This window comes from Centruroides sculpturatus, unplaced genomic scaffold (assembly GCF_000671375.1).
Source record: "Centruroides sculpturatus isolate CEXI.00-Female unplaced genomic scaffold, Cexi_2.0 scaffold472, whole genome shotgun sequence".
Classification (NCBI taxonomy): Eukaryota; Metazoa; Arthropoda; class Arachnida; order Scorpiones; family Buthidae; genus Centruroides; species Centruroides sculpturatus.
In genome coordinates, this window is record NW_019384645.1 from 203387 (window position 1) to 218732 (window position 15346).

The 15346-nt window shown below is 35.8% G+C and overlaps 1 protein-coding gene and 1 pseudogene across 1 annotated transcript; one reads left to right on the plus strand and one right to left on the minus strand.

Moving 5' to 3' along the window:
* Positions 1-8691: 8691 nt before the first annotated feature.
* On the plus strand, positions 8692-10674 carry LOC111626163 (annotated as a pseudogene).
* Positions 10675-12656: 1982 nt separating this feature from the next.
* On the minus strand, positions 12657-13834 carry LOC111626155. The gene is made up of 2 exons (XM_023369453.1): positions 13732-13834; positions 12657-13165 (listed from the first exon to the last, which is right to left on the minus strand). The coding sequence occupies exons 1-2, from the start codon at positions 13832-13834 to the stop codon at positions 12657-12659; spliced, it is 612 nt and encodes a 203-aa protein (XP_023225221.1).
* Positions 13835-15346: the final 1512 nt, after the last annotated feature.

The window sequence follows — 15346 nt, forward strand, 5'->3', positions numbered from 1 at the left end:
AAAAACTTTAAATCACAGTAACAATATGCAAAAACGTTTTCTGTAATACTATTGGATACCAGCGGAGATACTTGGCAGCAACTAGAAGTGACAATGACAGCTGAAGCAAGTGATTTCTGTTCAAACGACAAAGGATGTTTGTCAATACGATGCAGAATATTAGAAATTCCTAGAAGATAATGTGTCGTAACATCTCATCTGCAGCTGAGTGCAAGAACTGCTAAAGTGCACAAGGCTGACTATTCGTTAAATTATTTTGTAAAACAGGATCTCTTGAAAACAGGAACTTCGATGGTTGTCAATAGTGTTATACTGGACTCAATAACAGGCTAAACAACTGACTGATTGTAATATTTAAGTTAAGTTAGTTTTTAATTAAGTTAAGTACTTTTATTTTGTTTATTTTAAATATGTATAAATGTATAAATATATCTGCTTATTTCTGTTTAGTAAATTTGTACATATGTATAAATATAATGTTACGCGAATATATATGTAACATCATAATATATATGCAATACTATATGTATCATATAAGTAATATAATATGTACTATAATATGTAACTGTACAGAAAAACTCTCAGCTATGTATCATACGGTGCTGAGAATGCACCAATTGGTGCTAAATAAAGAATATTGAGTATTGAGTACTGGCTACAATGCCCTAAATATATCGGAGCTGGCAAAGACCTAGGCAATACATTGTCCATAAACACGTCTCTCGCTCGCACCACGACGCCATTATACTCACTTCCATTTCCCCTCGTCGACGCGTGGCGGCGTTGGAACGACATATCTATCGAATAGGTGGCTTCACCTAAACAACGGGCAACCCTTATCGGAGAAAGAGCGATAAGGCTATACTCTCCTTACGAAACGGTGAGAAGAAGGAAATGCTAATCGATTAGCCTAGACCTCGTATTGTTGTTGCGAGCTATTATAAATTGATTTTTCTTTTCAAATATAAATAAGTGTGCATTCGAAATGTTTTCTCGCAACATTTGTGACAAAGAGTACAAGGCAAAGAAACGCTTAATTGAACATCAACGTCATTTACACAACCTTGTGACGTGTCAGTCAGGAAAAAATTTGCCTCGTCCATTTTCTTCAACAAAACTGAATTCCGAATCAATTTGCATCACGTGACGAGATATTCGAAATTTTAAAAAATCAATTTTCGAACACCATCGACTTTAGAATTCGACGAACTGCGGAATGGGGAACGAACAAAGTCAAAGCCACGATAGAAAAAAGGAAAATAATGTGCAAATCAGCAAATTCGTAAAATTTTTATTTTGAACAATCCGGATAATATGGGTCCGAATAATCGAGGTTCTACTGTATTATAAAGAGGTAATGTTTATAAGTTTGGATGTAGCAGGTAATCTCCGAAACTATTCATCCAATTTCAAAAATTCTTTCACCAATATTTAGAATGGAACTTCAGGGTGGACATAGGCTGTATATTATTCCGTTAAACATTCATATAAATTAAAATATATAATCTAGGTTAAGGCTTTTATGTCCAACAGATGGCGCTACGAGTGCGACGCCCTAAGTTTGCTTTTCTGTGGAAAATGAACTAAAGCGGATTATCTTCTATCTATATAAATAAAAATGTAATGTTCGTTTGTTCCTAAATAAAGAAAAGAAAGAACCGCAGAAAAGAGAGAAAGAAACAAACGAAATGAAAGTGATTACATGTACAGAAAATGAGGTAAAAGCTTACTTCTGGTATCCGAAAACGGAAAATTTAAACGTTTCGATAGATTTAGAACAACACCGTCGTCGTCGTCGCGGTGGGTGCGCACGAAAAAGGTAAATTTAAAAAAAGAAAAAGTCGAATTAAGTACAGTACCATAATATATTCAGAAGCTATTCTGAACACAAAAGGCTCTTTTCAGAGCCAGTTTATCATCTAAAGAGGAGTCAAATCGTAACAAATATTAATCAACAGTAATATTACAATGTCGCAAACCTTTGTTGTGTAGCCTACATCTCATCTTTGACTGAATCCGTATCAATTTGCCTCACGTGATGAAATATTCAAAATTAAAAAAAAATCAATTTTCGAAATCATCGATTTTAGAATTCAACTTCGGAATGGGAAATACAGAAGTGAAAGGACAGTGCAGCAATGGAAGAGAGAATGAAAAGCAAACACAGACAGAAGAAGAGAGGAAAAGTAAAAACGAAGAAAGTGAAAAGAAGGCAATAAAGAACGAGAAGAATGAACTGAATGCTTTAATTACGTACCCAAAGACTGCGAACATCACGGTTAGAATAGACAAAGTCGTCGTCGTGAACCTTCTGTAAAATGGAAGTTAAACAAGAAAAAAATTTAGGTACAAAAAACACCCGTTGTCGGGATAAAAATCGTCTGGCACACGGTTTTCCCGCGCTTTTCCAATCGTTCGACTAACGACGGTTGTCGCCATAGAAACGGCGATCAGGCCACTTTTGAAGACTCGACCGCTCATTGGTTGAGAGACATCACGCCATCGGCGGACGTCTTGTAGAGCTGCTAAATTCTGATTGGTGGGATCCGATTCTGCTTCAATCCTATAAAAGGATTGAGTTGTGGCGGGAAGTTGAGTTCGCCTTGGACGCTTGGAAGGAACTCACGTTGGACTTTAGTTCGCCTAAGCTGGCCCCGAAGATTGTCTCGTCGGACTGAAATGACTTTAGAGTTAGTTCGTCGCAAGGTGTCTTTTCGACGGACCTGTGATAGTGGATACGTGTTGAACTTTGTTACGATTGCTGTTTCGTAAATGTTTGTTTTGTGAACTTTTGTAACTGTACATACGTTTATGTTTAATATATATCGTTTTGAATTTTAACTTGGTGTATGGTATTTTGAACTTTACTCCCGTATATTATCCGAAGGTATTACAAAAGGCTCTTTTCAGAGCCATTTTATCATCTAAAGAGGAGTCAAATCGTAACAAATATTAATCAACAGTAATATTACTCGTGGATTATTATTACAAAACATAGGAAAAAAATTCCCCATTGATACGAATTTATTAACACACTAAAAACCTTTTTTATATCCCAGTACGAACAGATTTAGACAAAACTAACGTTTTTGACCAAAAACTCGGTCTTCGTCGGGTTATCGACCGGTATAAATTCGAACGACGTGTTTGAATTAAATAACTACTCACCGCACCACGCTAACTTAAAAATTACGCCCTCGGACCAATTCACGGTGTGATAACGTCGAAAAACATCGGAAAACGAACGTTTCCCAACCCCTTCTGGGTTCTGCTTCGGGTTCTTAACGATTTTTAGATGGAAATTCGATTAACGAATTCCGTTAACCGTAAATCGTTCGATCTTGAGTTCGAACGATTTACAAAAAATTTAAGTCGCGCATGCGTAACGTGTCGGCCTGCCCATATACAACGAGCGGCTAGAGCGTGCTGAGAATCAACTCTTGCCAGGCCAGTGACAAAACCATCTCCTCTCTAATTATGCACGTGGTTGAGACGGAAGATTTAAAGATGTGCATAGCCTCTAACCATTTTAGTTTTAGCCTCTAACCATGTAGTTTTTAAAATCACTGATATAGTTTTAATACGGCCCTGGGGGGTCGCCGGATTTTTTAACTTGTAAAGGGGTCGCGTATTCAAGAAGATTGAAAAACACTGCCTTAAAGGGAAACTATAGACTCCTGGTCGTCTGCTGGGGTTAGAAGGGTCCTTTCCATTACGTAAGATGTTAAAAATAGTGGGGCACCTCCTGAAAGCGACACATACCTGGCATTTTCTGGCAATCTTAGGTACGGGTTATAGGTGATGGGGATCCGTTCCATGTCGTCTGGTTGGTTATCAATGGGTTGGTTTATCTTCTAAGTGCTATCTGAATACGTACGGCGATAACGTTGTATCATCATATGTAGTATTGAATACAATCGTACCCAGCAAAAATAAACAAATAACGTGACCACCACCTTATTGCTTGCTGAGGGAGTTTTATTAAAATCGAACGCTTTCGATCCACTTAACGTATTCCATTTTAGTATATTCTATCCTGATGAGGATCACGTTATTTATCATATGTAGTCTATAACTTTGTGATAACCGTGCTCGGTGGCTACACTTTCTATATACGCTAATTGAGTATCGCGAGCCGGGATGTTAGATGAATGTGCGAAGGCTCTTCTGATTAGGGCTTTGAAGGCTGCAGTCTTGTATGCGACAGGATCGTATGACCCTACCGGGATGTATGAAGACATAGATCCTGGTTTATGGTACACCGAAGTGTGGATGCCTGAGTTTTCCACTCTAATATTTATATCTAGAAAGTGGACCTCGGTAGGGTCAAATTGGTCTATTTCCAGTGTCAACCCGCAGGGATTATTGTTAAAAGCATCGACCAAGGCTGTTACATCCGGTACAGTTTTCTAAAAACTATTCATATCATCAATATACCTCCTATATAATCCGATGTTGGGGAGGAACTGAGGGAGGACCTTATTCTCTAACTGTCGCACAACCATCTCACAGAGGTTCCCTGAAACCGGGCTGTCCATGGGGACTATGTAGATATCGCCTTTAAATTGGAACACCGAATTATAGCAAATTAAATATGCCATTTCTAGCACTTGGTTGTGCAATGGCGATCCCCGACAATACGAAATAAGATGTCCCTGAGCGCACAGAAAGCGGGAGAGAGCTCAATGGAGGAGTAGAGGGACTTAAAGTCCAACACTGTGATGTAACGGGAGGATGTGACCTCTTTCAAGTGGCAGCATTGTCATTGGCCAGGCAATGATAATGCTGTAAGGCGTTTTGAACACGTGATTGATGCAAATGGATTGCACATTGAACAAATGTGAATAAAAACATTTTGCGCGTTTCCATTTTGTTTCTTGTTCTTCATGCGCCCGCCATTTTTTTTGCCTAGTGGTAAAAATTCGAACTAAATATTTTTTTTGCATTTTCCTTTTCCCCGTGGTCCATATAACATATATACCAAGTTTCATCAAAATACGTCCACGAGAACGTGCTCTAGACAGGTCTGAGTAGCGCAACTTTAATTATAACCACCCTGTACATTAAATTGTTATTTTTGACATGACTAGGTCTCAGTGGCGGCCTTAGGGGGTGGCGAGCAGGGCAATCGCCTGGGGCCTCGCTCTTGGAGGGGCCTCGCGCAACAACCAAGTAGAAAAAAGTTGATATTTAAAACTTTTTATTTTATCCTTGGCTATTAGTTATAACAATAAAATAAATTTAATTTATAGTACAGTATATATTAATATTAATAAGTGCCTACTATTTCAATTCACATACTTTGCACAAAGGACAAGGGCCTCGCAAAGATCTGCCGCCCAGAGCCTCGCAATGGATAAGACCGCTGCTGCTAGGTCTTGTTTATAAAATCGCACTGCCTGATGAGTTACCAGCTTAGAGGTATGAAGGGGTGCATATACTTTTGGGATCAAACTGATCCAAGATCACTTCGATCGTACAAATCGTGTATACAAACGAACTACTGTGATCCGATCGATCTCTATTTGCGTATACAAACACCATCTAAAATCAACTGGATCTCGATCAAACTAATCCTAGCGGAGGGTAGGATCGTTTGGATCGGATAAAAGAGATTAAAGATGGCGGCTTCCACGGTCGAAGTTAAGCTGACAGTGCATTTCTTCCTTTTCCTATTACTATTTCTTTTGATTGTAATAAAATGGGAACAAGATCCTTCAGTAAATTTTCGAAAGTAAGTCGACTTACTCGAAAGTGTTCTTTAAAAACATTTGGCCTATATTCTAGTGCAACCTCTGAAACATAGTTATTTTGCATACCGATTTCTTTTTTTTTTCTTACTTTTATATTGTGTTAAATAATTAACCAAAATTAATTCTTCTTCCTCGGATTCTGAATCTAATTCGGATAATATTTCTAAAAAGATTCCTAAACTTGCCGCCATCTTCGATCCTACTCGTATACTTTCCGCCATGACAGAAGCTATCTGTATCACGTGACAAGGACTGATCCGATTTTACAGATCAATCTATACAAAACGAAAAGTATATGCACCCAAGGAGTACATGTCAGGAGTTGCAATTTGGCACAGAGTATTAGGTGCCCAAATCATGCGCGCATAAAAAAAACAGACTTGTAGGTAGTCGGGGGACTGAAAACCGAGTCTAAATAAAATACAAAATGGCGACACTCTCTACAAACACGCAGTAGCGCGAAATTTGCGCATGCGTTGCTGGTTGGGAAGTTGGAAATACGAATATTGTGAAATCGAATTTTGAAAAACGAATCTTTGAAAAAACCCGTTTACCTGTCCCGTGTTATTCCACACATATTTCTGGTCGCCACGTTTCATCATCGGAACGTTTTTGAAACTAGATGGCGCGTCGTTATAATTTTATATTAAAACTAACTTCCGAAATATAATTTGTTTTCTTTTTATATTTATGAACATATATATATTATTTGAACAAAATAATAAAATAATTTCGAACGATACAATAGCCACGATTATTTTTTTCAAAAACGAGAAATTTTCGTTAGGCATCGGCAAAAATTCAAGCCGGAACGACACGCAACGGAGAGTAATTTCGAAATTGGATAGATGAATTTCACCGAAAATGCCTGGTGGATGACCTGGTGGCCGAGACAGGCGAAGTTTCAAAGATGGCGCTCAAAACCAGCGATACCAAAGATTGGAGAATAAGAACGATACCCGTCGTAAGCAGGGTTACCACTCCTTGGTTTTAAAACCCACATCTGGGTTTTTCGATCTTCTCTTGGTTTCTAGGTTGTTTTGTTTAATATGACTTTACATATACAATAGAGTCTGGATTATCCGACCTAAACGGGCGGGTAAAACGTCGGATAAGCAAACATGTCGGATAATAGGGAAGTATTAAGAAAAAGTTCATTAAACATCAAACTACGTTATTCTTTTAAAAGTTATGCACCCAAACATTATANATTCTAATGTTATCTTGTGTTTTGGAAAGTTCAAACGGGAATTTCTATTACACACCCACACACGAATTTTTTTCTTTTTTGACCATTTTCGGTTCAGGAGTCTCAAAACGTGAAAATTTTCAAATAACTCGAAAGGTTAAATTTGACAAGATTCCAATACTTTACCTTCTTATGTAAACATAAAACATCGGTGAAAATAAAAGCATTTTTAACCCACGAGTATTTTACACCATTAGAAAAAAAACAATACGGAAAAATTAAAAGTAGTCTATAATCGTAGATTTTGATGGGATGTCGATAATTTCACTATTTTAAAATAAAAAGTGGCTTCAGTAAGACACCGTGTGACCAAACTCGTATGTTTCTAGACGTCCTCTGAAGGGTCAACTAGGCATTGGCGCATCAAAGCTAGGCCCACCAGTGGCCAAGCGGTTCTGTTCCTTCAACATTGGGAATTTAATACGCGTGTTAATCTGCGTAATATAAATCTGATTAACTGGTGTCGGGAATCCTGACAGAAGGAAGAGGGTGATTACACAATCATCTAATTCCACTTAAAATTAACCTATTAGTTAAAGCTCTCCGCCCTCGATTTTTTGAGTGGAAAAGCCATTCTTTTTGACAACCAGAGGACTAGTTTAACAACTAGACGCCGATTAAGTGGTACACGAGTAATAACTACTCCGTATCCCCGGCTAGCTCCTCACATAGGCTAATCGATTAGCATTTCCTTCTTCTTCTTACTGTTTCATATGGAGAGTATAGCCTTCTCGGCTCTTTCTCCGATAAGCGTTGCCCGTTGTTTAGGTAAAGCCACCTATTCGATAGATATATCATTCCAGCGCCGCCACGTGTCGACGAGGGGAAATGGAAGTGGGTATAATGGCGTCGTGGTGCGAGCGAGAGACGTGTTTATGGACAATGTGTTGCCTAGGTCTTTGCCAGCCCTGATATATTTAGGACATTGTAGCCAGTAGTGAGGCATCGATTCCTCCGCGCCGCAATGGGGACAGTTTGGCGACTCCCTCAAACACCGTGAGCATAGGAAAGCGATAAACAAGTTCATATAATAGATAGACGACGCGCTACTGTACATCCAAGAGTCAAAAGGGCGTAGATGGTCTCGACCTTTATTGCGAAGGGCTTTTTTTTTATAACTCTTTCCGCCCTGTGGGCACTAAGAGGGCCTCTTTTTGCAAGCCCATTATGGGTTCGGCCAGGCCCACACTGGGGCTGCCGGGTGGTGAGGGACGGGGCCCGACATATCCGAACGGACCACCCCCAGAAAAATTCCTGGGGATTTTTCGACCCGTTCGGATTCGAACCCGGGTCCCCCAGAGCGGTAGGCTGCCACCTTGACCGCTCGGCCATCCGGCCGCTATTGCGAAGGGCAGCTGACCATGTATCCATCGGGGTTTAGCATTTTCTATTTCAGTGGGTTGACGTCATTTAGCTGACCAATCAGCGCGTTGTGCCATCTGGATATCTAGTCGCACGTCTAAATGCCTACAAATAGCATCGCACTCCCGTAGTAACGGAGCGCTATTAACGAACGCACCCAAGGTAGTAACTAGCGACAAGGTTATTATTATTAAAATTATTATTGATATAAACGTTAATTAATTTATTTTATGATAAGGATATAATTAAATGATTATGTTTTATAATTTTGATGAGATTTTTTTGAAAACAAAAAACCCTAAATTTGATTTTTCCTGTAGACGGCGCCATCTTCCAATCCATTGACTTGCATACAATAAAGTTTATATTCGTGATGGGAGAAGATGCAAGTTGGAATGTTGTAAGCTTTCCGAGTGGCTCGGAATTAATGGAGAATGATTCTTTTAGTTCTTTTCCGTCGGAAACTATAGTGGAAAGTATTTTAGATAGACCTAAATTTACTATAACGCCTCGTCTCGTACCAGATCTACATCGCAGGAGAGCAACGGGTGGTATTCCATGTTTCGAAGAGGATACAAGAAGTTCTTGGAGTATTGATAGTTGGAGAAACACATCATCTAGTTTAAGAGAAGCTGTTCTAGATGAAGATTCTCAGAATAGCTTCAGTAGCCAAAGAAGTTCTGTTAAGAGAAGATATTCTGATGATGAAGTGGCTTCTGGTTATTTTGGTAATAATTTCCCAGCAAGTAATATATTTGAATACCAATGGCCACTAGAAAAAGGAGATTACTACGTTTTACAAGAACAAATAAGTGATTATTTAGCAGTGAAGTCTTTTAAACGAAAGTATCCCCATCTGAGTAGACGTCCGATCGAAATGGACGAAAAGAAATTCTTAAAAGATCGAGGAGTCGTGTCCGAAACTCAGTGCGATCTCGGACTTACTGCGCTTCGTTCGGATGACGTCTTGGAATTAATCTGTAGAGATTATCCCGAGAAATTTCAAGAATTCATTAAAGTGTTGCAAGAAAAAGAACGACAAAATATTTCCAATAAATGTATAGCTTATAAAGCTCCTAGTGTCGATAAGAGTAAAATGAGAGAATTTGTTAGAAAAGCAATAAATTCTGCTGCTGAATACAATACACATTTAAATCATGAAAGAAAGGAAGAAAGAAGAGCTTCTTTTGACTTACAGACTTATACGGTACATTATCCTATTAACAGAACCGTTAAAGTTAATAAAGTGGCACCGATAGGTAGATATCCGGTTGCACTTTTACCCGGACAGTATCAAGATTATTATAAGAAGTATACTTCTGAAGAATTAAAATATTTGCCTGTAAACAGCGTATTATTTGGGCCTCCTCAACAGCTAAATACTATCTATACCCAAGCTGGTTCTGAAGGTAGTCAGTCAGATTCTGAAGAAAGTTCTAGTTCAGAAATATCTTGTTCTTCAAGTCATTGCACTAATGATGGAAGTGGAGATAGTACATCTAGCTCTGATGGAGCAAAAAATAAAAACACTGTGAATCAGAAAGATGTTTTATCATCTACAAATTATATACCAAAAATTAAACCAAATGCCATTTGTAAATTATGCCGTGGTAATAGCGATTCAAATAAAGAAGGAAAACAGGAAGAACTTGTACATTGTTCAGAATGTGAAAGTAGTGGACATCCATCTTGTCTAGAAATACCTTCTTCGATTGTTGAAGTCATTAAAACATACCCATGGCAATGCATGCATTGTAAAACATGTATGCTATGCATGGATCCCTATGATGAAGATAAAATGATGTTTTGTGATCATTGTGATAGAGGATATCACACCTTCTGTGTAGGTTTAAAAAACTTACCTAGCGGTCGTTGGCTCTGTCGTCTTTGTGCCCAGTGTGCATCGTGCGGTAGTCGCACTCCCGGCCCCGAAGGATCTCGCACCCAGTGGCAATATCTTCAATCAAAGTTTGCAGATAAAAATAAAAGAGGTTTGCAAGTTTACTGCGTAGCTTGCCATAAACAACGTAAACAAAAGTAGCTTTTTTTAAGGACTAAAAATATATACGTGTATTATGTGTAAATATGGTTGTATTTATTCAGTTTAGATTTTTCTAAATAACTATGATAAACTGAAATTACATACATAAATATTTATATTTTTTAATAAAATTAGTTTGTATTATGAAATTGAGAAGAAAAATTGTACTGAATAAATACAACCTTGTTTATTGCCAAAATTTCTTTGATAAAGTTTTTCATTTCAAATAGTGTATTTTTCTCTTCAATTCACCATCATTTTTTAAATATAAAATGATTTATTTTTTTCATATTTCCTTAATATAATTAGTAATTATGTATGTAATTTATAATAAAATTATTTCAAGTCTAAATAAATGCTGTTCATTTAACATAATTTTAAACATCTTAAATCATTAATTTGCATAACAGATAATACTAAATGAAATAAATTAGATAATCAGTTGTTTCTTAATTAAATATAATTGTTGCTGACTATAAAAAAAAAAGTATTTTTGTTAATATGTAAAAAAAATAGTCTATGATTATGCAATATTGATCAATAATTTGTATAAGCAACTGTTTTCACAAAGAAGAATTAAAAGATGAAGTAAAACTATAAAAGCTTTACATATGAACACGTAAACCTAAGGTTTTTAAAAATTGGTGTTAAAATATAGAAATAACAAAATATGCAACTGCTTAAATCAAGTATTTTTAATATATATATATATCAAAAGAATATAACAATTTTATTAGAATTCAATTTTAATGAATTTAAGAACAGTTTTACATGTATTGAAAATATTTGAGATTAAAACTTGAAATACTTTGCTAATTATATGTTAAAATTTTACATTTTAAAACAGTTTTGAAATAAGTTCAATTATATACATATCCAAGTTAAAGTATTGATATAAACATTTAATATTTCTCTAAGTTTAGAAATATTTAATATTTATATTTCTGATCAATATTGTCAACCAACCATAGTCCAATAAAATCAATATGTATAATTTATATTAAAGATGAAACAAACTGAAACATAAATTTTATATATTCTTGTTTGGAATAAATGAGTGGTTAATTAATTAATTATATGAAAATTTAATTTGTGGAAAAGTTTCTTATCTAGTAAAATTGTACCTAATATGTAATTCTATTTTACATATTAATATTTAAATTTAGTTAGATTACTGTAGAAACATATAAATTCAAATAATAATTTTAATTCCTGAAGATTTTGTATTTAAATAGGACAAGTAAAATTGTATGGGGGATGTGAAATCTTATGTCCTAAATGTCTATCATATTACAGAAAAATTCAATAAGTTGATATTCATAAATTTACAAGGAAAATTGACAAATATGAAACGTTTGGAAGTATTTATAAAACATGATAATTTTATGAATGTATTTTGCAACATCAGGAGTATATAATTTTATTAATTTTTCTAGACTGCAAAATATACTTGTGGAATAGAGAACTACAAGCATGCTGATTATCTTCTGTTTTCCAATAGCTCTTTATTTCATAGAAAAGATCTGTGGGCTTATTAATTAATTAATTAATTAATCTTGGAAGTGTTTGGAATGGATGTGTGTATAAATATTCATTCTAAACATTTGCAATATATAAAATATCTATACTGGTAAATTTGATAAGCAGGGCTTACTCTGGCTTTTTATAGCAATCATCAATCCACTTGCTAAAACAGAAAGTTATTTGCCAGGTTGGTTTTTCATTTACTGTGATTTTTTGTACCAACCAGAAATGAAAGGACAACCCACAATATAAAAATATCAGAATTTTTATGACAGTTTTCCAAGCAACTTTATTTTGGTTATTAACAGTAAAATTGTATTGCACCAGGACCTGTTTCATATTCTGTGATACTCTTTTTCACCAAGTGACTTCACTTTGTGGACTGTTCTGTGGCTATTCACCACTGCAACCATCAGATGAATAAAATTATCACAAATTGCAAATTTTGCAACAGGCAGCATGACACCTGAATGTGTTATGCTGCTTCATCATTAATTAACCCTGGGTTCGTTGCCTGTTGGCATCTGATGCCTTTTCCACTATTTTCTTCCATTTCTCTCTATGCATTGCTGATTTTCTCAATTCCCATACATTCACTTCATACCACTTCTTCACATCGTCAAACCATTCTCTATATGATCTGCCTCTTTTGTTGGATCCATCCATAAAAAATCTTAATTTTTCTGTTTTCATTCATTCTTGTGATGTGTCCAAACAGTTGAAGTTTTCATTGTATAATTTTTTGTAAGAGATTCTTTTTCATATATATCCTATTATAAAGTTCTTCATTTGTGACTTTCTGCATCCATCCTATTTGTAAGATCTTTCTGTAACAGTCTTCTTCAAATTCTAATATTTTACTTTCCATATCTTTTGTCATTACCCATGTTTCACAGGCATACAGCATGCAGGAGAAGATGCAGGTGTTCAATACTTTTAATTTTGTCTGTAAACTAATTGCTTTACTTTTCCAGATTTTGTCCATTGCTTTCAAAGTTGTTTTTGCCTTGGCTATTCTAATCGCTATTTTATTTTTGCAATCCAGATTATAGGTTAGTTTTCTTCCTAAATATGTAAAGCTCTCTACATTTTCAATTTCTTTCCCATTTAGGATGTTTCTTGACATGTTGTTATCACCAAATATTGTCTTAGTTTTTTCGCTATTGATAATCAGTCCATATCTTTTTCTTTCTTCATTAAGCAGATGTAATGTTTTCTCTAGTTGTTCTTCACTTTCTTCAATGATAACTCATCTGCAAATCTCAGGTTATTGAATTTTACACCATGAACTGATGTTCCTGCATCTCTTGCGTCATCTTATCCATGACTCTTTCTAAGAGACTTACAACGATAGTTGGGAATATAGGATCTCCCGTCTGGTGCCTCTTTTTGGTTTGAACCAATTTCCTAGCTCCCCATGCAATCTCACAGCTGCTTCTGCATTATCATTAATATAACTTAGCAGCATAATGCATATACAGTATATATTAAATATTGTGGTTGACATACGTTTTCGAACATTTGTCAACCACAATATACAATATAGGCCTATATATATGCATTACGTACTGTTTACAGGTTCCAGAGAGAGTATAGATTTCGCCCACAGTGCTGAGTTGAAATGGATTCTGTATATAACTTAGCATGATCCACTCCATAAGATTTTAGCACTGCCAAGACGGCTTTTTGGTCTATGCTGTTAAATGCCTTCTAAAAGTTGACAAAGCAGGAATAGATGTTTTTCTGTTTTCTTCTTGCCTTTTCAACTAATAGCCATAATGTTAGTATCAGCTGCAGTGTACTTCTGTCTTTCCTGAAACCTGCCTGTTCATCTGCTAATTGTTCTTCCATCAAACCACTTAGTCTCTCCTTTAAGATCATTGTCAAAATTTTTCCTATGTCCATTGTTAGGGCAATTGTTCTATAATTTTTGCATTCTAACATGATGCCTTTCTTATGTATTGTCACCAATACTGATTTTGTCCATTCTTTAGGTATAAAAAAACAACTCTCAGAATCACTGAGAAAGGATAATTAACACACAAGAACCTTATTATATCTTCAGTAATGATAAAAATTAAATAAAACTAACGTTTTGACCATATTCATGGTCCTTGGGCTTTTGACCAGTACAATTCAAATATGGAATGCGTCGAACAATATGTTTAAATTATCTTAAAATTCCGAAAAATTTAAAACTAGAAGATAATTTTTTAGCCGAATGTGCTACTATAGGAATAAAAATATCTTTACATCAAACAAATTAATAAGATGTACTTATCTTTCCTCATTGCACACTTGGTGTATCTCGTCAATTAAGCTTTCTCCTCCATGCTTAATCAATTCTCCTGTGATTTTGTCATGTCCGGGACTCTTATTGTCTTTTAACCATTTCACTGCCCTTTCAACTTCCTCCCTCATAATATCGTTTTCATTTTCAACACTTGGTGGTGATATCTTCCTTAATTAATTAGTCTACTAGATTCTCTAATACATCTGTATCTAACATTTCCATGTATAGTTCAGAGCAATAACTTGTCCACCTCTGTAGGACTTCCACCCTGTTCACTAAAACCTCTCCCTTCTCATCTTTGATTTTCATTTGCTTTGGTTTTCATTTCTGGTTGACATTTCTATTCATCTTATATACTTCTCTAGTCTTACATTCTCCATAATATTTTTCTATGTTTCTACACTGATCCTCTAGCCATTTTGCTTTATCCATCCTAACTGCTTTTTTCACTGTTTATACTGTTTTTCCAACTCTTCAGAAATTTCTCTTCTAAGCCTAAGAGCTCTCTTGGACAAGCTTCAGGGACAAGCTTGGACAAGCAAGTCTCGTGTGATCCATTTCTTGTTGATTTTTTCCTCTTCCGGTAGGGTCTGCTCAATTGTTTCTCTTATTGCCTTTGTTATTTCTTCCACTCTTGTGTCTAACTCTTCCATCTTGTCTAGGGTTTTTATCTTCTTTTCAAGTGTATTTCTATATATGCTCCCTATTTTCTCATCTTTTAGCTTTGAAATGTCTCTTTTCTTTTGGAAATGTGCATTAACTTTCCTCTTCAGTTTTATCTTTATGTTTGCAATGACTAAGCTGTGATCAGAATCTATGTCAGCTCCCTGAAAAGTTCAACACTGTTGAACTGATGTTGACCATCTTTGGATCAAAATCATATCAATCATGTTCCAACACAGATAACAGCATTCAAACATGATAAAATAGTTGTAAAAAGCAACGTCTTGTTCTGGCATAGATAATTGACATGATCACCATCACAATAATAATTAGTAATCAGGACTGGACTGGACTGGACTGGACTGGCCATCTGACAAATGTCAGAGAGGATAGTGCCCTCCAGGATTGGTTAACATAGCACTTGAATTATACAAGAAATTCATAATCTCAATGTTGACAAA

Bases quoted from the DNA above. Each gene is read 5' to 3' on its own strand.
- LOC111626155 (XM_023369453.1), bottom strand. From the start codon at position 13,834: ATGGACATAGGAAAAATTTTGACAATGATCTTAAAGGAGAGACTAAGT. The intron at 13,166-13,731 runs GTACACTGCAGC...TTATCATTGAAG, and splicing joins AGGTTTCAGGAAAGACAGAA to AAAGTGAAGAACAACTAGAG.